Raw genomic sequence first — 27,601 nt, 5'->3', positions numbered from 1 at the left:
GGCCTAAAAGGGCCATAAATAAAATTTTATTCTCTTGATTATATTAACAAGCCACAGAGTCTGCGGCCGCCTGCTGCAACGCTCAGACGCCGCCGTGCATTGACACGAGACCCGCTTGAGATCCTTAAATCCAAACCATGACGAATCTCAATGCTCTCGTGTTGATACTTCCTTAGAAAATGAAAACAAAACAAAAAAATAAAACAAAATAAAAGTGGTAATACTGTAGTAACCAAACTGGTGGCAGAGCAGCAGGGAGATCCTTTCACACGGGAGGGGGGAGAATTATGTGGGTGGGGGGTGGGGGGTCTTAATCCAAACAGCAACAATAAAATAAAAGTAACAACAACCCCTCCAACGTCTGTATTTCCATTTTCTGCAAAGCTGAATATGTGTTTTCTTTTTGCCGGTTTTCCCCCTCCCCTGCGGTCGCCACACTACGTTGTGCTTTGCTTAAAGTAAAACCCAAATAATATTTAGAATGATAAAAACTATAGCAGCAAAAGAGAAGGAGGAATAACAGCGAGAAGCGAGTAACCCCTGGTTTGTAAGGAAGGCATGGAGGGAGAGGGTGAGAGGGTGAGAGGGTGTGAGAGAGAGAGAGAGAGAGAGAGAGAGAGAGTGTGTGTTCAGCCGGGATCCGTTCGCGAAGCTCATCTGCCGTCGGAGGGCGGCCAGTCCACGGCGGCCATGATGCGGTCGAAACGCTCGCACAGCTCCAGCGTGGAGTAGGAGGGCAGCTTGGGGGGGTCGTGGAAGCTTCGGATTTCCGTGGAGCAGTCGAGCAACTTGGGGAGGAAGTCGGTCAGCTTCTCCTGGAGGCGGGCTGCCGTCGGGGAGAGGGGCACAGGGGGAAAGAGGACGGTGCTGAGCGGGACAGTTTGTCTCGTCACCAACAAAGTGCTTGTTTAAGAGCACGTTCGCATTTGTATCGGCTCCGACACAATTCCGAAGCGGAGGACAACATTTGTTCCAGATTTGATTCCATTTTTTTTTTATTTTATTGTGAATGGAGTGTGCGGGAGGAAGACGTGCAATTGAAATATCTTTTAATTCTTATCTTATTGGCTTTATCGTAAGAGGGGAAACCTCCTTAAAAATATAACGTCTAAAAACACGGAATTGATGATGTGAAAGGAGAACTTGGGACCTTCCCGACGTTTAAGACTGGCGTTGGAGGGATTTTCCTCAATTGCAACATTCAAAGGCTCACTAATGAACAAGCTGGCAGCTTTCCCAGCGCAAGATGAGGTATTGCTCAACCCTGGGACTTTGAGACTCTCCAGAAATATCGGTTAGGCCCCCTGGACCCCGACTCACGCTCCATCTCCTGGCCCAGGTAGGAGCACCAGCGGTTCCTCATGTCCTCCACGGCCAGCAGGTCCTGGTCGGCCTCGTGCACCAACAGCAGGGGGATGCAGGGCACCACCAGCTCGTTCATGATGCCCAGCCCCGTGGTCACCTCGGGCTCCTCCCCGGACTCAAACATGGCGGCCGCCTGCTCGTTCAGTTTCTGGACGGTATAACAAAAAAAAAAAAAAAAAAAGGGGGCTGTTGAAAACATGTTTTGGATTTTGAAATTCCTCCATTAAAAATGTTCAATAAACTCCAGAAAATGGCTTAACGGCGGCGCCACGCCTTCCTATGATGGAAGGAAACCACATCGTTGAAATACAACCTTCCATGTTTGAGCCGCCAACAAATTTTTATTGCCCCAAAATGGGAGACTAGAGAACGACACTAGAGCATCGTTGTCACTTTCTCACTGGTATTGATCCTCATCATTGAGAGCGACGGCCCGCGTCGCTCGTTGGCCGACGCCGCTTGGGATTTCAAAACCTCGGCTGTGGTGTGTGTTGTCACGATCATTCTCATAACCGTGGTCTAACCGGGCCAACAGGGCGATCTGTTGTCCATTAATCGCCTTCTTGCTGAAGCTCGCGTTTGGGAGCGGGCCAACCAGCGCGCCGACGGTAAAAGAGAAGAAAGAACAAACCCATCTGCTCTACTTTTGCTCCGGGGCTCTGGAAGTTATCATCTGTAACACGGTCGCCACAAACACCAATCTGTGGTCCCAGCCACAGAAATGCGATCTCCCATCGATTCTAATCCAATCCGACCGTACTTTTGGCGCCCGCCATCTCTGGAAAAATTGTGGCGAGGAATTCCTGACTCTGAATTGAAATCCTAAAATCTGCTGCTCTGTGTTTTATTTTTTATTTTTTTATTATTCACAATTAACGGTCCCCGGGATGCCAGTAACTAGTTGGCTCCCTCTGTCTTCACTAAAGGGTTTCGTGCTGCCAGGTCGCACTCCTGTCATTTCTATTTATATATTTGCAAAACGGACGGTGATGGGCGACGTGAAAAATAGGGGGGGGAGCTCGTCTGTGCCTGAGTGCCTTGTCCCCCCGGCCCCCGGAAAACCATCGAAGCTCTCCCTCTTCCGTAGACGAACGCGACGACGGTGCGCTTAGCGACTGAGTTTCGACGCGTAAATCCATCAGTGGAGTCAACGCGGCGCTTCCGAGAGGGAGAACGGCGTTTGGAGTGGAGGTGGACTGACCCGGCACTGTCTGGAACTCACTGCGGAGAGATAAGGACAGCCACACCCCACAGCCCCTGTAGCCGACGCGCACACTGGTGCACTTTGTGATGCAAGAGACACACACACACACACACACACACACACTCTCCCTTAGCTCTCAAAGTTTACGGCCAACACCACCTTCCTCTCCCAACTGCTGACCTCACGGCGGAGGAGACGTCCAATCCGTAAAAATAAAAAGCCATCCCCCGATTGAGCAACCCTGCAGTCGGATTTGCAAAAACATCGAAGCACATTAACTGTGTCAATGTTAGCTGTGTTTTCAATTAAAGCGAGAGGCGGGAAGGTAAACAGTTATGCGGACGGAGCGAGGCAGCCAGAAGTTCTGGCCGCGGATCTGAGATGAACCTTTTCCCCCCGCTGCAGAGAGCCCTTTTTTTTTTTTTTAATTTTAAATTTTTTTTTTTTTCTCTCCTCGAGGTTAGCTGAGGACGCGGCTGCGTCTCGGGGTAATGTGTTTACACTCGTTGGCCCTCCTGCTTCCTACCCCCTCTCTGCCACACACACCCCCCCCCCGCTCCGCGCCCAATGATTATATTAAGAGCACAATGCTGGTGTAGGGTTACTGAGTGCAGGAGCGGAGCTGCACCGAGACCGACGGTGCCAAAAATGAGGCCCGGGCGCAGCCTGAGGCACGGTGAGGGTGAAATGAAAACCGGGGCTTCACATCGGAGGGGGTCGAGAGATTTACAGAACGATGTTAATATCTCCAGCGGAACCATGGCGCCGAGTTAATATCTCAGAAAGCAGAATTAACAGCGGCCCCGGTGGAAAGGTTCCGAGGTTCAGTCGGACGGACTCGCGTTGCGCACGCAGGGGAAAGAGCTGGATGCGGGACAACGGGGGGGAATTGCTTGACACTTTCATTATTTGTTTATTTTCCCTCTCCCCTCAAAAGACAAGATTCCGAGCGTCGGCTCGACTCCTTGGTAACAACTCAATTATATGCGCCCGTACGGCAATGGCTGCCAAAGCATGAATGCCACGGGCACACTACGCAGCGTTCAAAGTTTTTAGATCCCTGCACTGTTCACGCTACACGACTTTCTGTCTGGTGATGGGGAATGTTGCGGTCTGTTGGTCTTCACACCACATGACTGATCGGTGACAGGGCGTCACACGTTACAAGATCTTTCACCGGGAGGAATCCCCGACGAGTCTGTCGGATCGCCAAACGACGTTTTTTTTGTTTTGTTTTTTTCTTTCTTCACAAAGATACATGCAGGATTATTTATTATATTCTTGATCACTGTAAAAAAAAGAAAAAAAGAAAAACAAAAAAAAAAAGAATTAAATTTGAATAAGAAATATATTAAAAACCGAGAGAAGAAAAGTAAAATAGGTATGTGTGTTTCTGGCTGCTGCTCCGTGCACGCCCGTCTCCCCTTCTCCGTCACCCCTTGTCTGCTCTCATTGGCTGTAGCTCGTCGCGTCACTCCCGTGGCGTCACTCCCGAGGCGTCACTCCCGACTCGACCCCCGACACGACCAGATATTAAACATGCTTGATATTGCGCCGAGCGCTCGGATCGCGTCGTGAGCGCCGCCACGATTTTCCCTCCGATCGGCTCGGCGATCCCCGAAAACCCGTCGGCGAGCGGAAAAAAAATCAGCCCAGAATCACGTGGTCTAAAGGAGGCCGTTCCGCTGGGACATGACACCGAAGTTAGAGACGCGGGTTTTGCACCGAGAGGAAAAGCCTTTCAACACAGTCGCTGAGTTTCGCCGCCGTGCGCCCCAGGGCGCCGGCTCACCAGTAAACACTCCCGGCGGTAATGGCTGACGAGCTCCTCGCTGTGGCCCCGGTTGCGGCCTTTGGCCAAGAGATCCTGGTTGTACTGGTACGAGTAGACGAGGTACATCAGGGCCTCCACGAAGCTGGGAAGGAAAGGGACGAAGCGGCCGTTAGCGGTTTGAGGCGAGGAACCGACAACACTGTGAGAAGGTGCCGTTTCTGGATGGGCGGTTCGAAGGAGGCACTTAGATAGACAGTAAGGTAGATCTCAGGAAGATATGAGGAGACTTAGGATGTAGTCAAATGTTCCGACAGAAGTTTGATTTTTTTCCACCCCCCCATTTGAAGTATTCCAACTATACTAGTCCTGTGCACCTGGAGTAAAACACCCAAACAGGAGCAGAGAGAGGGGGCTTACTTCATCTTCTGGAACAGCTCCAAGCCGATCATCAGCAAGATGGTCGCCTCGCGGAAATTCCTGTAGTCCTGATGCCACATCTGATAAGAGAGACAGAAGAAACCTCGTTGACCTTGGAACCGGGACAGAACGCGAGAAACAATTCTGTGCATTTTGAATGTTTTTTGGGGGGTTTTTTTTGCTGTTGCTGCTGACCTTGTATTCGTCCATGTCGACCTCCTCCGGTTTAATGAGGTCCAGTTTGGCACGGGCCACATTCATAATGCTCTTACATCTGGAAGAGAGAGTGAGACAAGATAATTAGATTCTGTTTGCTTCTTTAGCATCTGTTGTCTTGTTTTATCATCTGAACATGTATTTTATTTTCAGTAAGGCCCCCCCCCCCCCCCAGTTGAACTTATTTCAATATATTTAAATCAATTGTGACTTTTGACTTCATTGCTTACTTTTTGTTGTTTTAGACGCATCGGCGTTATTGTTGTAGTGACTTTGGTGTTAATAAAGCACTTTTGAATTTGAGGGACACACAGAGGGAAGGGAGCGGGTGCGAGCGGCGTGGATGGTGAGTCACTGTGATGTTCTCCAGCAGATGAAACGGCCTGCCCTGCCCCGAGGCCTTAACATGGTCTAATGAATCACTCTTTAGTGCTGAGAGGAGAAGTGAAACGCTCCTCTGGAGGCTTCTATTGAGGCCACATGCACACATAAACCTAATTATCCCGCTCAAAATAGAGGAGAGGGGAGAAATCAATTTTTTGCTCATGAATATGGATTGAGGCCAACAAGTGTAGTCAAAAAGTTTTTTGTTTTTTTTTCCCAGCGATACCAAGGGGCGGATGGAAACCCGAGTGACGTAAGAAATAAATAAATAAAACGAGCGCATCTGTGTCGAGCGAACATAGACAATAGTCAAAACGGAAGAAAGAAAAAAAACAAGAGCCAGCCAGGTGTTGACCTGGCTGACTGTTGGCGGTGTGTGTTTGTACGGCGGGGGGAGACACTGATCACAGAAAAGATGCGATGGCCGAGTTTGACGCCGAGCAAGGTCCAGCTGAGGGTGAGCCGGAGGCGCGCCGTGTTGGTGCTGCCAAGTCAGGGGCTCTGACTCCCCCTGCTGGCCGCTTTGGAAACATGGCGTCATACAAAGCATGACCGCCCAAACTAAGAACAGGCGTCGTCAAGCTGTTGTGGCCCCTGGATGCCTCACGGTTTGTGGTGAAACACTACACCTGTATATCTTAATTAGTTGTTCGAAAAATGGGATGTTTATTTAGAGTGCAATCGGTGAACTTACAAGAGATAGCAAAGAGAAGTGATGACCTTGTCGTTAGAATTGAATAATTAACCTACTAATGACAATAAAATTCAGCCTCTCTTTTTAAAACGCTGACTTAATTTTCAGAAAAGACAAACAAAATATAGGCACGAATAGTATTTTTCTATCAATTTCAGACTGCAGTCCCTACTTCAAGTTCACTTCAGTACCAACATCAACGTGATACTTTTATGGGAGTAATACGGTGTCGGCCTCACTGACCTCTCGTCGAAGGCCAGGTTCCTGTCGGCAAACTGCGAGAGCAGCGTCCTCTCCAGGATCTTCTTGGGCGCCTCGTTGAGGACGAAGAAGACGATGACGTGCTGCAGCCGGTAGTCCTTCTCCAGCGGCGTGTACTCCTGGGCGAAGCGCAGCAGGCGGGTGTACTCCACCTTGATGGCCTGGGCCCAGAGAGGAGGGAGGGACGACGAGAATTAGGGGCGAATCGACAGCTCCGACTGAGGCCGGCGCACTTCACCTCCGCCGGACAATGCCCCAGTAACCAAATCGTGAGAGACGTCCAAATGTGCATTGAAAATGTAACAATTTCTTTTTGGTTTTTTTTATGACAATAACTGATGTTAAAAAGGCAGAAATGACGAGTGACACATTTAAAAGATGCCATGTATGGAAGAGGCAGAGGTAGAGAGAGAGAGAGAGAGAGAGACAGAGAATGGGAAACTGGGGGAGAGAAGGGATGTACCTTAAAGAACGCTGCCTCTGGCCCGCTCTTTTCATAAACACTGCTGGATTTGCCAATGGCCATAATTACACCCTGCATGTTTGGGGTCATCATCGCCTGGCCAGGGAGGGGGTGGGGAGGGAGGGGGGGGAGGGAGGGGGATCGTGTTTAGAATAACAACGGATCCTTGAGTCTGAGTGACTAGAGCAGGACACACAGAACCACAGTCCAGTTACAAGCCAGACATTAATCAGCAGTCCATGCAGTGGTTAGTGTCACACAAGGAAGGCGTCTCGGATTTGGTGCCCCGCGTTCCCTAAACACCAATCGCAGACGGCGGGCGAAAAAGAAAAACCCCAAAAAAGGGAACGAGACGGAACTCCTGCAAAGTGACTTTGGCAGAGGAGCCCGGCTGAACTTCCCGGTTGCCCGGGTGGCTGGAATATAGGCCCGTTTCGAGCGCAGCGGTCTTCTCACGCGGGAAATTTGGAGGGCAGGTTAAGCGATTAAATCTCTGGTGCTCGGGCTCGTGATTTTTGGCCGCCGCGACGCGACCTTCGACTAATCCTGACCTCCATAAGGGAAGCGGTGTGCCTTTTTCAGGTGTGAAAAAAATCTCCATAAAGGAGCCATTCAAAAGCAGAAGTGACGGCTCTACTGCCAATTCAAACAGGCAAAAGATGTCCCAGTGCTCTGACCTCGTCGTCGTACCCCCCTTCCTCTGACTCAATGACAAAGGTTCCCACGTGAGGGATGGCCACTTCTACCGTACGCTGGCCCTCGGCTTCTGCGTCGGGTTCGGGAGGAGGAGGAGGAGGAGGAGGGGCGGAGGGGGCTTCCACCTGGACGGTGGGCCAGGGAGAGGGAGGAAGGGGCGGAGACTGTGGAGAGAGCGAGATAAGAGAGAGAAGGGTGGAGACAGGACAGACAAGAGGCTCAAAGTGGAAGAAAAGATGAACGTGAACCGTCTGGTGCAAGAACACCGGTTTTACAATGAACTTCCCCATAAAGAGATGGCATTTTCACAATTACCAATGCAAATAAATAAACCCTGCAAACATTCCCACTGTGTCTGATTTTACGCTCCGTTTCATACTCGCCTCCTCTCGGTCTGATTCGCCCGCATCGCACACAAAAAAACAAACAAACAAACAAACAAAAAAAAAAAAAAACCCACAAGCTGATCTGACCCACGAGAAAATTCTTTTCCACACACACACACACACACACACACACACACACACACACACACACACACACACACACACACACACACACACACACACACACACACACACACACACACACACACACACACACACGGGGTAGCTATGTAGATGAAAGATGCTTGGGGAGAGTGTGTGTGCATGCTCTACACACAGCAGTGAGCAGCGCCTCGGGACTCCTCTCCTCCTGCTCGGCAGCAGCCTTGCAGATGGCTCTCTCCATGTCCTCCTGCAGGTGCTTGGAGTGCTTTGTGGGCGACGGCTGCTCCATGTACTCCGGGTCCGACTGGACGGCTGCAACACATCACACCGCAGGGCGTGAGAGGGACGCCGAAAGCACTCTGACGCCCTCTAGTGACGGGTCTCAATATAGCACCCTATTAAAAATACATTTATGTTTTACAGTGGAAATCAGTAAGATTATGTAGTAAAAAAAAAAAAAAAAAAAAAAAAACCCCGAATAAATAGATAAAACATCCCCAAAAAAATATCCCCACCACATGACCAAATCGATCAAAAGACAAGGTGACAATTTTCGAGTGAAGATAATTGGAATCAACAAAACAAATTGCCAGTTTGAATGGAATTCTGGGTCTTGAGGTGTAACACCCAAGACGGACACATCGTACACACTGCCACCAAGTTTCCATTTTAGGATGAAAAGTTCTCGCTTCAATTTAAAAACAAATCATAGTATGGTGCAGCTGGATGTCTAACGGCCAACATTCACTCTCTCAAGGTCGGCGCTTGTATCCGAGGACGATGCTGAGCCAGACGGCACACTTTGCAGCCGGGGCTAATCTGCCCGACAGCCAATTGATTGTCAATTAAGTATTCTTGCTCCGCAGCCCTGCGACCCTGACCTGTGTTGTCTGGAGGACTGGACTCTGTGCTCATTGGCTGAGGGGAGGAGGAACCGGTGGACATGCTGGACGCTGCTGCTGCTGCTGCTGCTGCTGCAGTGGCAGCGGCGGCCAAGGCCAGCTTCTCCTGCTGGGCCTTGCGGGCCTGCAGCGCGTCCCACTCCTCCATCTCCTTGTCGAAGAGCTCGTTGTCCACCCGCACGTACTGCTTCAGGTCCGGGGGCAGCTTGTCCAGGCCACTCAGCATCTGGCCCGTCTCCTTGTCAAACTCCTCTGCAAGAGGGGGGAACAAAAAACGTTGTCTATCCTCTTATGTACAAGTGGAACACCTTCTAAAATTGAAATAAAATTTCAATTCAAATTAGTAACAGTAGCTAGTCAGCCAGTTTGATTCCCAGCTCCTCCTGATAGCGTGCTGATGTGTCCTTGAGCAAGACGCTTAACCCCCTAACTGCTCCCCGGGGCACCTCTACATGGCAGCCCACTGCTCCTACATACATCGGCAACTAGGATGGGTAAATGCAGAGAAATTGGACTGATAAGGGTATATAAAATAAAATAAAAAATTCCACAGAGAGACTGGTAATAGTTTTGGCCTGCTACCTTCAATGAGAAAGGGCTTCTTGTCGTTGATGTACATGAGGCAGTAGGCGCTGGCGTTGCGGTAGCCTCCAAACGAGTCCCGCACCAGCTCCTCCCACGTGGACTTGGTGACAGAGATGTCGTTGTACTTCATCCAACGCCGCTGGTGTGGGTCGTAGATGTAGGCCCAGTAGTGGCCCGCATTGGCCTGGCCCTCGTGGACCAGCACGGCGTGGAGCCGGTACGGGACCTGGGACCATGCAAGAAAAACAAGAATTCAGGACAAGAATGGTTGAGTGAATGAATGAAGTAGTCTTTTTTTTTTTTTCTTCTTGATTTTGTTTATTCATTTTGTTATTTCTCCTGAACAACAAACGCACGCACCTGCATCATTGACTTGTCAGAGTACATCATCTCGATGGTTCTGTGGATTCTGGATATGCTGCCCTGCAGATCTGAGGACAAGGCAAGCGCCACGTTATTCCATGTAGCGCTGGCGAGCGGATACATCCGTTTCAATGGATTTACGTGCGATCGGATGTGGATGGAATGAAATCACGAAGTGTGGAAACCTTTGTGGTGGAAATGAAGATACGACCCTTACGTCTTATCTATCATGCATGGTCTTTTTTGCTACAATAAAAACACACATTTGGAAATCCCTGCTGGGATCCTATCCAGGAGTTAATTTCTTTCTTTTTATTTTATTTTATATATTTATATATGTTTATTTATATCCCCAAATCTGTATATTATATATCCATAATACTATGAATGTCCATATAGCCCCTCACTCATTATACATTATGAGTCAATCCATGGCCAATATGTTTAAACACAGTGAGCATTGTAAAGAAAGTCACGTGGGAATTTGGGGAGCGGCCTACCCCGCGTGTCATTCTCCACCTCACTCCGCCAGCGATGCAGGCAGCCCTCCAGCACCCTCAGCTCCTCCTCGGTGATATGACGGGGGGCCGGGTGCATAGGCAGCTCGGGGGGCAGCCGGGACTGCGTGAAGGGCTTGTGGACGGGCACCCTCTGCTGCTGGGCCACGGCCGAGCCCTGAGCCAACGCCGAACCTTCTCCGGTGGCATGTTCTACTGTGCTGCAGAACCAGAGGGAAGAATGACCATCCATTAGCAACTAAATCCATCTTTTTAAATGCTCCAGCCCCCAGCTCTATCCAGTGGAGCTTCCAAAACACTTAACAGATACACGCATCACGTGACCGGAGGACAGTCTGTACACAACTGTACAAAGCGATTGGGATGCCTGAGGGCTGCTTTATAGTTCGGTGTCGAATAGCTGCCGTAGGTACGCCCTGGGTCTCTACGTCACTGGCGTAGGCCGCAGAGGCCGCTGCTGTCATTTATGTGCACCTCTACAGAAATTTAACTACATGTCGGGATGCCCCAAGAGTTGTGATTGGTCCGCTTTTACCACTACGTGTTTCCCGTTCATCTCCGCAATCAGTGAAAAACTAAATGGTGCAGATCGGAGAGGCGGGCTGAGGAGGTTGGAAATATGGCAATTTATATGACATCTTTTAATTATAAAGACCAACCAACGACACTCAATTTGTGTATCCGCAATCCGTTTTCATCACGTCCGTGCTAAAATAGACTCCACACTGCCATCTAGCGCTTCGGCAGTCTATCAGCGTGATCACCGACGCAGAACCATAAATACAAGCACCGGCGTAGAAGCAGAACTATAAAGCAGCCTTTATGCAACGTGCCTTGGTGGGGGTAGCCCTTGTCCCGTCGTGCCACCGGGGGGCGCTGATGTGTCGATGTCCTCTACAGGGGAGGTGCACACTGGTTTGCTGGAGGCAAACTCCATAGCGTACTGGAGGACATCTGCCAGAGGGAACCTCTTGGGGCCGGAGCCGTAACTCAGATACCTGAGGGAGGTAGAAGCCATGTGAGATCAGAGGCAGGCCGGAAGCTTCCCCCCCCCCCCACTTTGGCCATGAGAACATTCAGCCGTGGCGTTGCACCTCTCCAGTCGCTGCTGGAGGAGCGTCAGGTGCTCCTTCAGCCTCCTGATCTCCTCCCTCTTGATGCGGGTAATCTCCCTGTTCCTGTCCATGTACCTGAGCGGGCATGAGGCAGAGCTTCAGTCTCAGGGAGAGAGGGGATGCAGTAACACACTCTCCTTGTTAGGATTTACGTTCCATTACCTGTCCATGTAGAGCATGGAGGGGAACTCCAGCTTGTTGTGGATCTTCTCGGGTCTCCCAAGCGCTTGGTTGAACTCGAATCGGGAGAGTTCGAAGGTCAACACAGGGGGCAGTTCTGTGAACCAATGCTGAAAGAAAATAAGGGGATTATAAGGGGGGGGGGGTTGGCTACCGACGGCGGCCGATTATATACCTGGGTGGTCAGCCCAAGTCTATGTGTGGGAGACAATGATTTACTTGTCCTCACTTTTTCCTCTCTGATATCTGTTTACAGAACCCAACTGCCCTTCAGCCTGGTAGCTTACTACTGGGCTGTGTGTCCTCACGGAGATTGCCAAGTTGGTTAACAAGACTTGTTGCCGAAAATTGTTATCATTGTGTGACGGCTGATTGAGATTATCCAGGGCTCCAGACTAACTTTTCACATTGGTGGCAGTGGCGCGTCTAACCTTTCCATTTAGGTGCACCAGCACATCATTTAGGTGCACAACAAAATGTTCAGGTCAGGTTTAGGCATCTTAGGAGCGGGGACAGGGGAGACAGCTTGAACGGTTACCGCTGCCAATGACTTCGGGTCTTTCAGGGTTTAACGGGCGCCGCAGAATTTTCCTTGCCGAAAAAATAATCAGTAGTTTTAGCTGCGTGCATCTCTCCCTCATGAGACGATCTGATACGTATCTAGATACGTGAGCTAGGATGCGATTCAGGGACGACACATTTTAACGATTCGGGCTTGACGGCGCAGAGGGACAAGTGCTCGGTTGTTTGGTTGTCGGCTCGACGGCTTAGGTCATGGCCAAAACAGTAGCTTGGGAGGCAACAATAAAACACAGTGTGTAATAACTGCGTGGCATCTTCCGCCGTCTAGAACGTTACAATATTATCAGCTGAAGCTCAGACGTCGCAAGGGATTCAGGCTGAACAGGGGTTTAGGGAAAGATTTAGATTTGATTTGTTTCCTTCTCCAGACAGTGCTGCGCCATAGGAGCCACGCCCCGTGCCAGTTTTTTTTTCGTGTTTTTATTTTAAATCGAATTATTTTGATTAGTTCCTACTTGTATAAAACAAACATTTTAAACACAACTAAGGGATTGTCCCGCTCTGCCTTGGATCAGGACGGTGGGTTGTGTTAATGGAGAGGGAGTCCACTGTGCATCCCATTCCCCATGCCTCCAAATCAAAACAAATAACTATAATTTTGAAGCTAACATGATTTGTAACGTCGGATCAGCGAGTCTTCCACATCAGCTTAGTTTATACCAAAGTAGAATTAGCGGCAAAGCTTCAATCATCAGTCCATCAAGTGGTTCATAGTAGTACATTTAGATCGATTCGCATCTGTAACGTTAAAACTGGTTCGCAAATCGTAACGGTGAATTGTAATACCCGGAAATAGTTCTCTTCTTTTTGAACGACGCTATGTTTTAAGGCTGTGATGTCGCTCTCGATTTCTCCCGTTTCGGCGCGAGGAATGTGGGAGGAGCACAGGGCGTGGTCTCACACAAACAAACACAGACAAGCACGGGGCACATGTGCAAGACGCACATGAAATCCCGCTATATGATGACAAGACAATCTACAGAAAACAGGCTGTATAAAAAGGTGTTTATAATGATTGTTCAAAGGCAAATGCCTGCACACCCAGTTGGTGTTTGTCAAAAAACATTTTGGGACTTTTTATTATTATTTTTTAAACACACCTGCTAAATTTCAGGCGCACCGGTGCGACCAATGAAAACGTTTAGTCGCACTTGACAGATTTTTGGTCGCACCCTGGAGCCCTGTTATAATACCTTTATCATTTTAATATATATTTCAATATTCTCAATTGTTTTACCCTTATTGATAGAGTACCTCAAACACTACTTTAACTCCAGGATTGGTTGGATTGACCTTTTTAGATAACATAAGAATTGTGTTGTTGAGTTTGTTTTATCTGTCATGGCGTCTACCTTTTTATATAGCTGGGACTCTTGGGAAAATGTCTCTTGGGAAAATGTTTTCCTTTGCCCGTGACCACAACTTAACTATGGGTTGAAATGCATGAGTCACTGTAAGTAGAGATAATAGATCTGTGAAAAACCCACATAGTCCCTTCCATGAAATGGAGGAAAATGCATGTTTTCCGCTCCCACACAGTTTTTTCAGAGGCTCTTTTCTCAATAAGAAAAAAAAAAGTAATTAGGCTGTGGATGATGCTAAGTCTGAAACACTTTTCACAATATTTATTGACGAATACCTCAATATCAATAATTTGCAGATATTTTGGGGATGACTAATGGCGCTATTTACACAAGCATTATTTGAGAAACATCAATCAGTAATGTGGATATCATGACCAATTTCAGCCTTAAAGACAGCATTTAACTATATTGCGATATTACCGTGACCAAAATCCTTTTTGGTCATGGTCAAATTCTGATGTAAAACAAGTCGTCTATACTTATCCTCGACTACTTTGGCACAAGCCCTGTAGTTGCTATCGTTCGTTTGTGTGTGTGTGTGTGTGTGTGTGTGTGTGTGTGTGTGTGTGTGTGTGTGTGTGTGTGTGTGTGTGTGTGTGTGTGTGTGTGTGTGTGTGTGTGTGTGTGTTGTGCTTGTGTGTGCTTGTGTGTGTGTGTCCAACCCTGGCTTGGCACTGACCTCCTGCCCGGACCTGGCAGAGTTATCTGCTGAGTGCAGGGACTCGATCTCGCCCTCAATCATCGCCGCTTCCAGACACTCATGTAGGTCCTTGAAACCGTTCACCTGCAGAGGGTACTGCCCAAACATCTCTGTGTTCTCAAACTTCTTACCTGGGGAGGGAGGGGAGACAAAACAAAACAATCAACATTTTTAACTTGTTTAATTATTGAAAAGGACTCTGCGATGTGCGCCCTACTTTTAAACTATTGTAGATAGTTACAGTATGTACCGCCTAGGTCGTCCAGCGTGGGGACTTTCAATCGTATAAAGTTTGCGGGGGGGGGGGACAAAAAGCGAGTGGAAAGAAATAGTAAGAGACTCGAAAACGAGGAAATGTGATGGAAAGCGAGAGAGACAAGAGCAGCATATGCACACGGCCCGGGCAGAAAAGTGGGTCAGGCGTGAGAGACAGGCAGAGAGGCAGCAGAGTGCTCGGGAGGGGAAAGAAGGGCAATAATGGGAACCATTTCACACTCGTTTGCATCGGGTCTGATTTTCCACTAGTTCAGCAGTTGGTCACTCATCATGACCACTTCAACAGCGGCGGGGAAGCTTTCCCGGCACTGATGAGATGTCAAAAAAGGGGGGGGTGGGTCCTGTTGTTGGCGGACATGCAGATGAGGCGTTAAGGTCGTTTCATGAGTGGGAGTTTGTCCGCTGGCTCGGGGCCAGCATTGTCATGCATAATAAGCACAATGTCAATCAGCTGTCAAGGCCTCAAGGATCAATGCGGCCGTCCTCTCCCTCTCCCTCCCTTTTCTCTCTACATCTCATTAAAACAAGGTCACCTTTCATTACCGGGGGCAAGGACCAGGTTGCTCGCTGGCTGCTGCATCAGGGTCAGGCCGAGCCTTCATCCGCCCGCCTTCGCTCGTTACACCCACCCCGTCCCATCATCAGTTTGTATATTTACATCGTTTCACCTCATCTCACCTTCCAGAACACCCACAGCCAGGAAGCGGCCGTAGAACAGCTCCACCATCGGGTTTTTTGGCTTCTCACCCTCCCTGAAAAAAACAAAACAAAACAAAAAAACAGTAGGAGTAGGAGGTTACAAACACAGGAGTCACAGCTGTTAATAGAGGCCACAACCGCTTGAGAGACGTGCAAGTCAGGCGCTGCTTTACTCGCTGCACTGACCTTTGCTGCCATTTTAACCTTAAAAATAAATAAATAAAAAATAAATAAAAGTGTGTGTGTTTTTTTTTTTTTTTTCTGTTTCAGATGCAGGTGAGGTTTACCTGTCCTCCTCCGCCTTCATCTGGAAGGCATCCTCCAGCCAGTCGAGCAGCTTGTGGGTGAACTCGCTCACGTCCTGCTGTTGGCCAGAGAGCAGTGGACACACAGATGGACCCGATTAAGCGGGCGGGGTCCCCATGCAGGGCGCCGCTCAGGTCGCCGGGTCAAACTGGGGGGTTTAAAAGCACGCCCGGGAGCGAGGACTCAGCCCGGTCCGAATGGCTGTCACCAGTTTGCAGGGCTGACCGAGGTTAAGATATGATGTAACGTGAGTCATCGGAGCGGACGCCACAGGGAGCGTAGCGCCCAGGGATGGACTCCATCACACACATGAACGCCACCCCTCTAATTCAGGTCAATGCCTCTCCAACCTGCCTCATACACAGAGCAGCGACGTGAGTGATGAATACGGCGCGCAGGGCTGATGACCTCAGTTAACTTTCACCGAAACGTTTGCTTAGTGCTGTGGCTACTGAGCAGTTTTTGACATGTATCATATTAACATGACATTACAACAAATTAGCATACAGGGGTTAATGCTTGCTTGACAGCACATGATAGGCCAGGGATTAACGTCTAGAGACAAGGGGGGTTTAAGTGTGTCAGGAGAGGAGTCATTATAACCTCAATGGAGGTCGGAAAGAAACTTTCTCAATGTACAGTATGTAGAGGTGAACTACATATCGGTAAAGTTTGTCCTGAGGGTGGCCAGATGTTGCATGTTAAGGTTCACTATTTCAGAGTACAATTTCCATTTGCGATTATTTACATCCAATGTCATTCAAATTGAAGTATTTGAACAATATCTAAAGTAGGGATGTGCACGGTTAAACGAATATGGGACTAAACATTTATGCTTCTGCTAGTCGGCACTCGAAAAACAAGTTTGTGAATTTTTATTTTATTATTAATTCTATGAAGATTATATATAGATTATAATTATTTGATTTATTTATTTGCCATGCATCCCCAGATAAAATGTTAATGCTAATGTAATATTAAACCACGAGCACACACAACCAATAATGTTACCAATTAAATTTTGTTTTGTGCTAAAGTGGGTCGAGTTTGAGAGTAATTTGATAACTTTTATTGGTTGGTTGTCGGCACATCCCTGACTTCAATATTCAAAAAGGAAGAAACTCCATTGTATTTGTTTACAGTGTTGGGTCAGCAGCATGAGATATCTACCACCTTACGCAAATGTTTTGACTATTGACTAACTTTACAACCTCCCAAAATTGCCTGACAGCATTCTGTTATGCAAATGTAGTTGTGGGACGACACAGAGCTCTGCACTTTTCAAAGTAGTGTATCTATGTTATATTCTACTACAGGGGACCAGGGGGTCTTCGGGAGAGGAGACCCTACCTGTTGCGACTCGCTGGACTTGAAAGCATCTTTGAGGATCTCCACAGCACGCGAAGGGTCCACGTACTTCCTTTTGGAACCGACCATGAGGGAGAAGAGATTCCTCAGCTCCTGCATGAAGGGCAGGTTTCTGTGCTCCTGGTTGGAGAAATAAAATATAGCACTTAGCCTGAAAGAATGACGGACCTCAAATATTTTAAAACATTCAAATAGCAGGACAGAATATCACATTGCAATTTAAATCAAAGATGTGAGGGGGCAAAGCGGCATGTTACCAATAGGGAATGTAATGTTGTTTCAGAGCTTAACATGTTTTGATCAAACGTACAAAATCATTTTAATGTTAATAGCCCTCTTGAATGTAAATTCCAGCGTTGTAACCCACTTTTAAAGTTATGAAACAGAAACGGTAAATAAAGCCTGGTCAAAGCTCACTCTAGAAGGATTTAACAGCAGATAGGGGAAAAAAAGAGAGAAGCACTCGTCTTTGTGAGCCGGGGAGTCGGGATGCTGGTGTCAGATTAGGATCTAAGCCCTGGGTCTCTCCTGCTGCCGCTGGAGCACAGGGCTGCTGATTAAGACTGCGGTGCCTGAGATCAGGAGATGACTGTCCTCGGCTGTGAAGCCATGGTGGAGGCTTAGACCAGATTACAGAGAGGACAACTAACTGTGGGGAGAGCTGAGAGCTGGGTGAGGCAAAAAAAAGAAAATGGGGCGAAAGGGCATCATTTTAAGAAAAAGGACACCAGTGCAGTGTGCTAAGGGTAGTGGTTCTCAATGAGGGATCCGAGGACAACCATGAGTCATTCAAAAAGGTTCCAGGGGTCCCCCCAGCATAATGATTCATAGTTAAACGTCATCATTTTTTCATCATTTCACTGTTACGTCTGTCACTATAGTATAGACTGGTATGGAAGTTTGGAACACATCAAATCTAAAAACAAAAAATTCTCAAGATTGAGAGAAAAGATTTTATCAAATGGGGTCCATAGCCTATTGCGTATGAAGTTGAGGGTTGTTCATATGGAAAAGTTTAAGAACCACTGTGCTAGGTTAAGTAATGATGCTTCATATGGTTTCTGAGAAAGAAACTACTTGCAAAAATTTACACAGCTGACCAATGTACTGACACTACCGTCTGCATTGATTTAATCCTGGAAGGTCCTTTAGGGATGAAACCATTCAAGGGATGAAACCCTCCTAGGGATAAAAACCTCGAAGGAATAAAACCCTCCTAGGGATAAAACCCTCGTAGGGATAAAACCCCTCCCTATTGGGAGATCGTGGAAGGGATGTCTCACCTTCTGGTTACGAGGGAGGTCCTGGACCCTGGCCGGGGGAGAGTAGTGGAGCACCAGCCTCTGGAACTCCAGCAGGTTGAACAGAGACTGTTGTTGGGAGGGGGGGCAGGAATGAGTTAGTCACATCTCATGATAAGATATGTCTACCGGTTTCCATTAACAAAGTCGTCCATCCATTCTCATGCTGACAACACGTCGATACATTATATATTTCCATTGGTGAATTCTCCTTCTGGTTTCTATCTGGGGGGCAGCGCCCCTAGAGCTGCTGAAGCTCAGTGCCTTGCTTTGGGAAAGTTTCAGTACAGCAGCCAAAAAGAGCCTTGAACTTGAGACCCAAACCTAAGAACACAATTTTAGAATGGAATCATACTGGTGCCTGTTTTGTGAATTCATGGTAACGGCAGTGTTTCCCTGCTGTATGCCAGGGAGAGCAGCAAACAGTCAGCATCCAGAGTTGTTTATGCCAGTTTATCACTTGCCCACAGAAAATCTAGCACAGAGGTCAAGCTCTGGACTCTGTGGGCTCCTTCGGGGAGGTAGAGGGGAGGGTCACGTTACAGACAAGAGCCAGGCACCGTGTGACAGGATATCCAGTGTTCGTTCAGCATATTCAGAACATACGTTCAGCTCAGTTGGCACACCACCGCTTCCACAGGAAGACAACAAACTCAACCCCGGAAGGGTCCCTTCTGATCAGTGTTGCCATGTGCCCACCTGGATGACGGCGCTGAACCAGCAAGTGTTGCCGACGTTCTTCAACCCGACGGGGCAGCTGTCCGTCCTCTTTCTGTCGTGGGGGTTGGGGGAGTCGCTCCATACTTCTGTGTGGGTGCGCTTCAAGCTCGCCTTGTTCTCCGCTATGCTGGCCTCCAGGACTCTGCGATGGAGGAACACGCGTCACGGATATGTTTGTCAAATATGTCCAATGACTGTATGCTTGAAGACAAATGATGTTCTGACACTCCCCTCTGGGTTCCACACAGTTCCATTTAGCACAGAGCAACTCTGAGAATAAAGCTCTTTAATGTTTGTGTTTCGGTTGGGTTATTCGTACATAATGACATGTATACTTATACTATAAATGTAAACTTGACATGTTTTGATCCAACAATTTACGATTTGCAATAAAAGAGGACCTCACGAGTTGTAATACTTTATGCATTGCACCATAAATGCAGAAGTTGATGTAATGATTGGCCTAACCATTCACCTATTACTGGGTCCTTCTTTAATTTTTCAGTTGTTGGTTGATTTCGATGTTATTTTTAACTGTTATCTCTAGATGGTTTGTGTAATTCACAAGTAAAAGTTTTTATATTTAGAGATGCTGAAAATATTTGCCAAATTATTATTGTTTTTTTTAAATACCATACTCGTGCAGTCATGAGACTGCTATTTTCAACTGCCAACATGTCACCAGTATGGAAATATTTCACTGCAAAGCACGTCAACATGACCAGCCTCGCAGCCCGGTAACATATGTTCTGCGGCCCAGTACCGGTCCGTGTCCCAGTGGTTTGGGACCCCTGTCTAAGTGGTAAACCTTAACGGTGATATCTGTTGAACTCTTAGGTGGGTGCAGGTTACTTAGCAACCACGGATCAAATGAGAGATGTGGGCTAAAAATACTAATAAGGAGTGGGTTACTCTGGAGCGATAAAAGCAGAAAAATAAAATAACATTCCCCAGCAAGTCAACTTGTTGGGGAATGCAAAGTTTAGTATTAACAAGCAAATATAACAAATGGTGTAGATAACACACCAAACAGTGTTGGGTGCATCGTGGACTACTTCAAATAATTATTAATCATTACCGATAGTTATTTGATGACTATTACACAGAGTTCATTTGATGTATTTCCCTATCAGTCACCTGCTGATGGCCTGCTCCTCGTCAGTGATGCCCGTCTCCCTGAAGGCCCGGTTGGACTCCTCAAGACTGAGGGCTATGGCCCTCTGGAGGTCATCCTTATCGTCACCGGTGAGGTCAATCACATCTACGGCAACACACATGGGTCAGAACACGGACCCAATATAGCATTGAAAGGTGTTTTTGAGGCTTGTGTATTAAAATAAAAAATAAAAAAATGGTGGTACTATGCATTTTGTGCATGTTAAGTTTATCAGGTATGTCATGTATTTGAAAGGTGTTTTTAGTCTTGTTTATTTTTAAGTCCTTGTTCTTGGTCATACTACGTCAGTGTCCAGTACTCACTGGTGTCCGCCTGGCTGCCCACACTGATGTATCTGTCGTTGGCAACCTGGGAGGTCTGGTAATAGGTGGCCTCATCTTGCTGAGGAACCTTGGCGTTCTTCTCGGTCAGAAAGGCCACCGCCTCTGCGAGATCACCATTGCTCACCTGTGTGGCGAGAGGAACATGCACGTTTACTCATGTCATAATAATAAAGAAACATTCTGGTGATTCAGGTAAATGACCTGGTGTGTACAATTTCTCCAGGTTTCAAAAATCTCCAAAGCCGCAAGGGATGCAAATTGATTAGGTCGCCCCTGATATCCGTGCATGTAGAACGTGGATGTAGGTGTGTACCTGCAGAGCCTGCTGGAGCAGCTGAACGTCTGTGGTGCCAGTAACCTCCCTCAGCTGGTTTAATAGAGTCTGCTGGTGCTATTAAGAAATAAAGCGAGACGGGGTGGATTGGAGGTGATGACAGCTAGAGGTGAGATACAGGTCATCAAAGAAATGTTGATGGGCATGTGAAAAAGACAGTTGTAATAAAAGAAGCAGCAAATTAGAGATGGTTAACATTTTTTATGTAATTTTGGCCAGCTTATTTTGATTTTCTGGCTTATTTGCTGATTATTTTGTTCGGTCGTCATTATTGTGTTGTTTTTGGACCAAAGGCTCATTCACTGATAATAGGACTTGACAAAGGACTGCAAATACTGCAGAATATTGACTTCACGAGATTTCACTTGGATGCCAACTAATTTCATCTTGTATTATTACACCGGTTATGAACCATTGGCCTAGACAGTTGGAATCCTTCTCATCAAAAATATTTGACCTTTAGCAACCACTCTAGGGCACAAAACAGATTTTACCTTTACCTGCCACCAGCTGGCTATACATCACTGGCCCAGGAGATTGTTGTCAATCCTTTGTTGTTAAAATAAAGTGTTTTGTGTCAACTCCATCTGTGACGCATGGCCTTACTGAAACCTTGGCCAGAGGCTGACAATGGGCCAGGGCAACACATGCCCTGAATGACTGTGACAGGAGAACACGCTGAAGAGTCAGCGGCTGAGACTGACACTTCCAACAAGTATCAGAACAACGAAACACTATTTAAATGCAGCGGGAGAGATTCTAACTACTGGGACGATACAAACGGATCGCCAAGAGAAGTTGATGAAACTTATACTGTGTAACTTATGTGTGACATACACACCCCATTTTTAATGAAAAAGAAGAAAACTCTCCTATCAATCACCACCTCCTCAAGCGCTTTCAGTGCTACAGCTCAACATGTGTCAGGTGTCCTCTGTCACATCAGTAGATGTGCAAATTGCAAAAATAACAGCACTGTAATTAAAAAAAAGTACGCTTTCAACCGTTGAAATGCCAGCTGGCTTGGCGGGGGGGGGGGGGGGGGTTTGGTGGACAGACGCATACAAAAAATAACATGTTTTTTATCTAATTAATGTAGTCTGTATCTAAGATATTGTCAAGTGCCTGCAGGAGTCTTCATATAGTCATCCATACGTGGCCAGGTGCTAAAATAGAATCCAAGTTGAGCCCCTAAAAAAAAAACAAAGAAAAACTGAGAAGTAGTTTGAGAGAGAAAAAAAAATAATAATAATAACAATAAAACCCGGTAAAGAACAATATATAGTTTAACTTTTATTCACCCAGTTTTAAAGCACCTGCCCCTCACAGAGTCTCTGTACGGGACTGTAGAGCAGGGAAGTGAGATCCGACCACCAGTAGGTACTTGACAGCTCTGAGCAGAGGGGGAGAGCCTCCAACCCCTCTCTCCCTACCTCCAGTTTCAGAACATGGTAAACTACACTTACACCGTTTCTATGCTCGGATTTTTCATGGTGGAAAAAATAAATAAGTAAAAATCATCTGTCATCAATGTCAATTGCGATCGATGAATGAAATTAAATGTGTTTTAATTGTGCCGAAGCCTAGTTTGTTTCATACAAGTAGAAACCACCGAAAACAACATATCTAAAATAGAAACACAGTAAAACCGGAATATGGGAACCGCATGGCACTCTCGACGCAGAGCTGAAGGAAATTATTAAATTAAAAATTAAAAAATAAACACGGAAAGATTTCTCTCTCCCCATTATACAATCCTCTGTCCCCATCAAAGGCAGAACATTGCTTGGTTTAAAATGTTCCTATCATGCAAGTAGAAACAAACTAAAACAATAGATCTCAAATGAAAACACAGGAAAACCAGCTGCTGGCTTCGACTTGTTTACTGGTTTTTATTTGTGTACCGGTTCATATTTGAGGAAATAGGTTATGCCTAAAACGTAACCTATATCTATTGTTACGGTTCCGGGGAAAAAAACAAACCTGTTGACCCGGGAAAAGGAGGAGATTGAATGACCCGGCAATGGAGGATGAAGTCTGTCCCCTGCCATGAAGCAACGGCAGTCTGACCAATCGGACAAGGGGAGCTCTCAGAGCGAGAAAAAGACAAAGTTCGCCTCAGGGACTTGCGCTGAGAACACCCCAAGAACCCAGATCACTGTGTCAATTTGTTCTTATCTTGTGCCGTCCTTATGGTCAAAAACGTCTATAAGTTTTAAAGTGTACCTCCACCTTTACTTTCGGGTTTGTTGTATTTGGTCCTTAAACTTTCACTATTTTCACATTATCAATCTACCAAAATCCGTTTCTAAACAAATTGAGGCGAGAAATAAGCAATCCAGTTGCTGAATCTTCACTCATATTGGATCTACAGGGCCTCATTTAAAAGTTTGTTCTGATCTTCGTCCAAGCTTGCAGGGGGCACTGCACCGGGGCACCGCACGCAGGGATCTATTTCATGTAAACGTTGTAAAATAAAATAAATATATCCACAATTAAAACACCATATTTTTGTTTTTCTTTTTTGGAGAAACACACAGCAGCTTGTGTGCCGCAGCCAGAAAGAATTATTCTCTAATTACTTACATTTCCATAGTCTGCAGTTTCTTCACGGACAGTTGGTATTAAGTCCTCTTTCTTTTAAAAGATTTGTGCTGGTCTGTAAGCCAACAGAGCAGTTTATTTGGAGACATTTGGAGCTTGTTATTCTCCGACCGTGGGTAGAGTTAGGCCCAAAATGACGTACAAAAGGGCTGCAAATCTGAATGGCTTATTTCATGACATGTTATCTGAAATAGACAGCTCACAGAAAACTGACTGGGTTGTCAGATTTCACAGTGTGTGTGTGTTAGTAGGCCCATCAGAGACCCAAATGTATGTGCACAAGCACCGAAAAAATGTGTTTCTCATAATATGTCCCCCTTAAATATGGCCCATACTGATGGTTTTAAAGACCACTGCCTGCTATTTCATAACTCATGGCAATTACATTCAGCTCAAGTTTTGGGGAGTTTTGAAGCCCTTACTTTGCATTTCAGAACATTTAAATTATAAGCAAACAAATAAATAAATACAATAAACACAAATAACTTTCTGATGGATAAAAAAAATGTAAAAGATATAAAATAAAAAAAATTCTGAGTTCCAGTAAATGCATTATCATTTCCAAAATTAGTTAGTAATGTGAGTTTCCCATGAACACAGCATCGCTGCCTGCTTGGAGAGCCGTGTCTAAATGTAAGTGTAAATAAACATGGACAGATTTATGATGCCTAGTCAGACTTTGGTGAGTTCCTTAAAAGTAGTGTAAAACAGACAAGTGCAGGATAAATAATCAGTGTTTTTGTGTATATTATTCTTATTTAAAAATCGGGACACTGGCTACATAACTCCCGATACTGATGTGGTCAAAAAAAGTCAAATAATAACCGACATATCGGCCAAACTGATAGAGCGGTCGGGCTCTAAAAATTACCCGTCTACACACTCCAGGTGTCACGTTGGGCTGAAAAAGCAAAAGTTCTCTTTACACTGGAACATGTGCTTTAACAGGGCCATTATGGGAAGTAAAAACAGAGTTCAGACCAGTGTTAGCGCTCAGCACATAAATAATGCACTTATCCCCTCCTGTTTCTACCCCATCTTTCAGCTTGGTACATGAGGGTAAACAGCTCTGTTGGTACAATGATTTTGATGGACACGCGGCTGTGGCAGAGAGCGCGCTCGGCCAGAGAAGGACAAGATGCATTAGTACTACGGGAGGTTTTAATGCATCAAGGTTGAATGTTTGTCAGACATTAGGCGGAAAATTGTAGACATGCAAAAAAAAGTCAAACAGGAGTTTTCCGGGTACAGATTTTTTGGCAGCGATTAAAGCATCTTCAGAAGTGAAGTGAGTTTGCTTTTGGTGCAATGCAGCCACCCGAAACGAGTCAATACACAATGTGCAAAGGTAATTTGCCAAGCAGAAGAAGCAATAGGTTTAGCCAGTACTCCCACCTGCACTGCTTCTCTAGCTCAAAATAATAACTGTTACACAACTGAAAGCTGACCATTCCTCAATGCTGCTCTTCCAATAGCTGGTTTAACTGTCATTATATCGATACTCGCTGGTATTATGTACTTAATGCCTTTCTATTATTTCAAATAATCGAAAAACGAAGGGATATAAATTACAATAATTCAAATTATTCATTGGTCGTAATGGCCTGAATATTACGGAAGAGTGCTTATTAGAAAGCCCAACAACAAATATAAAACAGACTGTTGTAAACTGTAAACTGTGAGTAATAACTAAGGAATTAGGGACTTCCCATCTACAGATGAGCACACTAGCAAACACAGACACGCGCGCATTTCTCATTGTCATGTGGCATTTCTGACGCACCCATTAGGCATGTTGGTTGTCTGCCATGAGAAGTGGCTTACAAATGACAACGCTGGGCTTCAGACTGACAGTACTCCCTGCCTGTCTAGGACAGAGTTATCGTGGGGCTTTTCAGCAGGCTGCAGATATGAACTAATGAATCTGCATCTCAAAGTCTTGCATATAAAATGACAATATAAAAGGTGTTGCATGTAACAACCTGTACCACTGTGCAGATGAAGTTGGTTTTGATGATTTGTTTTTACATGACCTGACCGTGTCTTACAGGCCCCAGCAGGTTTTACCCACCCCACACTGATTTCCCAAGGTGCGCCACAATGATGAACCGAGCTCAACTTCCATCTAGTTTGGTACTTATTATCAAGATATTTTTCCTCTGCAAAATCATGTAAAAAGAATGAAGGACTTGAGTGGGTGTTTCCTTATTAGGTCTGTTGTGCAGGATTTTGTCCAATCTCTAATTTTTAGTTAACCCCTCTCAGCCTTTGTTATACTGCACTGGCAATCTACAACAGTGCCCGAGTTTGAGAAAACTTTGGAATTTTCATTATTTCTGCATGAATTGACCTAAAATATGATCCTAAAGATAGATAACAAGAACACAGGCGTGACCACTTCCACCTTCATCTAAAAGACACGATCGATCTGGGCAAGAGGCTTGAAAATGTGTCAGTTTTTAAATGTGTAAGTGAGTTGTTCTATGGTACATGTATAGATTGGACAGGAAAGGTGGCCTGAATATCAGATGTTACAAAACCTAGCACAATAAATTGTTTGAACCATTTCCAAATTAATACACAGTCGAATGAAAACATCAACGCAGTTGCAGTAACTTGATCATTTGTATTCAATCCAAGTCCTTAAAAAGCACACATTTCTTGCAGGGTTCAGCCAGTAGTTACACCAAGCGAGGCATATCTGCCCGACATCACCGCTGGCCTCGGCGTGTAAACAAACACCAGATGAATGACATGACAAAATCTGCAAGCCAACAAAACCTTTAAACCAGCCACAACTTAATGGGGCAGATTGCATGATTTAATTAAACAAAGCTTCCTGGAACCTGCTTTTATTTGTATATTGTCATGCACTACTCCATCTGCAACTTTACTTTGTATATTGCACACCATCGCACATACGCCTGTACATCACTGGAAAGAAAAATTCATATTTTATCGTATTTCCCCATTGCACGTTGCACATGCAACACTACTGCTACTGTATTGACACTGTACCATACATACATACATACAGACATACATACAACTCCTCTGACTGGTTTGAGCTGGGTGACCTGAGTCGGACAGGGAGGCGTTAAAATACTTAATATCTTCTAAAATACTGTATATTTTATAATGTTATAATAATTTGTTTCCCACGCTGGTACACACAGTATAATATATGCAAATATATTTTAGAAATGCATGTACATTTTACACGATTTTCTATTTTTTACATTGTGAATTTTCTTAGACCTTAATTATTAATGTTTGGGTTTATTGCACGTCGCCAGTGTTTTTATTATTTTAGTTTATTGCTTAATGCCAATTTTTTTTCTATTTCTGTGACTATTGCCGTACTATTCGTGCCTATTGTTTTGAAGTGAAATGCTGTAACACCGCAATTTGAACCCGGGATGACTATCTATACACAAATTAATATACATACGTATGTATATTGTACTATAATTATTTGCTTAATGTATCTGTTCTGCTGTTGTTTTTCTAATTCAGTCAAAACATATCCGACCGATTTAAGGGTTTTCACTTACATATATTTCACAACTTTAGATAACGCTACCTACTTGTTTTTGCCCTTTCATCGTTTCCCTGCAACGTACTTCTATAACGCATGTGAAAAGTTAAGCATCCTGAATTTCCTGGAGCGGTGCAGGTCGCAGGTGAATCTGTCCGGTTTCACTCGGCCTCGTTTTAACGGTTGGCGACACGTTTTAAAAATCGAATGTCGGGAAGCGCGGCCTCAGATCACCCCCCCCCCCTACGAGGGCCGCGATGTAACTTAACCAAAAAACCAACGCTGCAAACTGGCAACACCAAAGCTAATGTTAGCACGGTATGCTAACTAGCTGGCCGCTAGCCTCTCATTAGGAAACGCTTTCGGCGTCAGGTAGCAAACAACCCGGTAGCTTCCGGGCGTTTTACCTTCTGGGAGTGCTGCTGGAGGACATTCTGCTCGACGGTCATGGCCGGTTGAGGGTGGGAGCGAGTTAAAGTCAAACCGGAGAGACCACAGCTCGCGTGTTTCAAGCTCAATCCAGGGGAGGGGAGCGACGGCGTCTCATCCCCGCAGCGAGCTAACGGGCGCCATGGCGCAGTAACGCAGCACGTCAGGCGTGAAAAAACACGGCCGCTCGACGAGCCCCGGGTTCGACTGCTCCCGCCTGGGCCCCAGAGTCAACGCGGCGCGTCGGGCGCG

At 46.1% G+C, this 27,601-nt stretch overlaps 1 protein-coding gene across 3 annotated transcripts; it reads right to left on the bottom strand.

Moving 5' to 3' along the window:
• Positions 1-27,601, bottom strand: usp25 (ubiquitin specific peptidase 25). Of its 3 annotated transcripts, none has more exons than XM_080014386.1 (26): positions 27,328-27,601; positions 20,758-20,835; positions 20,424-20,568; positions 20,082-20,205; positions 18,924-19,086; positions 18,207-18,293; positions 16,906-17,043; positions 15,537-15,613; positions 15,229-15,302; positions 14,254-14,405; positions 11,611-11,738; positions 11,428-11,523; positions 11,167-11,331; positions 10,316-10,533; positions 9,813-9,883; positions 9,450-9,678; positions 8,847-9,119; positions 8,138-8,277; positions 7,456-7,638; positions 6,779-6,874; positions 6,298-6,476; positions 4,956-5,034; positions 4,761-4,840; positions 4,362-4,485; positions 1,321-1,513; positions 1-826 (listed from the first exon to the last, which is right to left on the bottom strand). In XM_080014386.1, the coding sequence occupies exons 1-26, from the start codon at positions 27,367-27,369 to the stop codon at positions 654-656; spliced, it is 3,507 nt and encodes a 1,168-aa protein (XP_079870512.1). In that variant the 5' UTR covers positions 27,370-27,601; the 3' UTR covers positions 1-653. The 3 variants fall into 3 exon arrangements, with proteins under 3 accessions (XP_079870512.1, XP_079870513.1, XP_079870514.1); XM_080014387.1 differs by having other exon boundaries at positions 15,537-15,610; XM_080014388.1 differs by lacking the exons at positions 6,779-6,874; positions 7,456-7,638.

Source organism: Zeus faber (assembly GCF_960531495.2).
Source record: "Zeus faber genome assembly, chromosome: 14".
In the NCBI taxonomy this organism is placed as follows: Eukaryota; Metazoa; Chordata; class Actinopteri; order Zeiformes; family Zeidae; genus Zeus; species Zeus faber.
The sequence above is the reverse complement of the archived record's forward strand: the minus strand, read 5'-3'. Positions and strand labels throughout refer to the sequence as shown.

Coding starts and splice junctions, on each gene's coding strand:
- usp25 (XM_080014386.1), bottom strand. CDS start 27,369: ATGACCGTCGAGCAGAATGTCCTCCAGCAGCACTCCCAGAAG. Junction 11,739..14,253: donor CTGCCAGGTCCGGGCAGGAG/GTCAGTGCCAAG, acceptor ATTTTCTTTCAG/CATTGGTTCACAGAACTGCC. Junction 1,514..4,361: donor ACCGCCGGGAGTGTTTACTG/GTGAGCCGGCGC, acceptor TATACCGTCCAG/AAACTGAACGAGCAGGCGGC.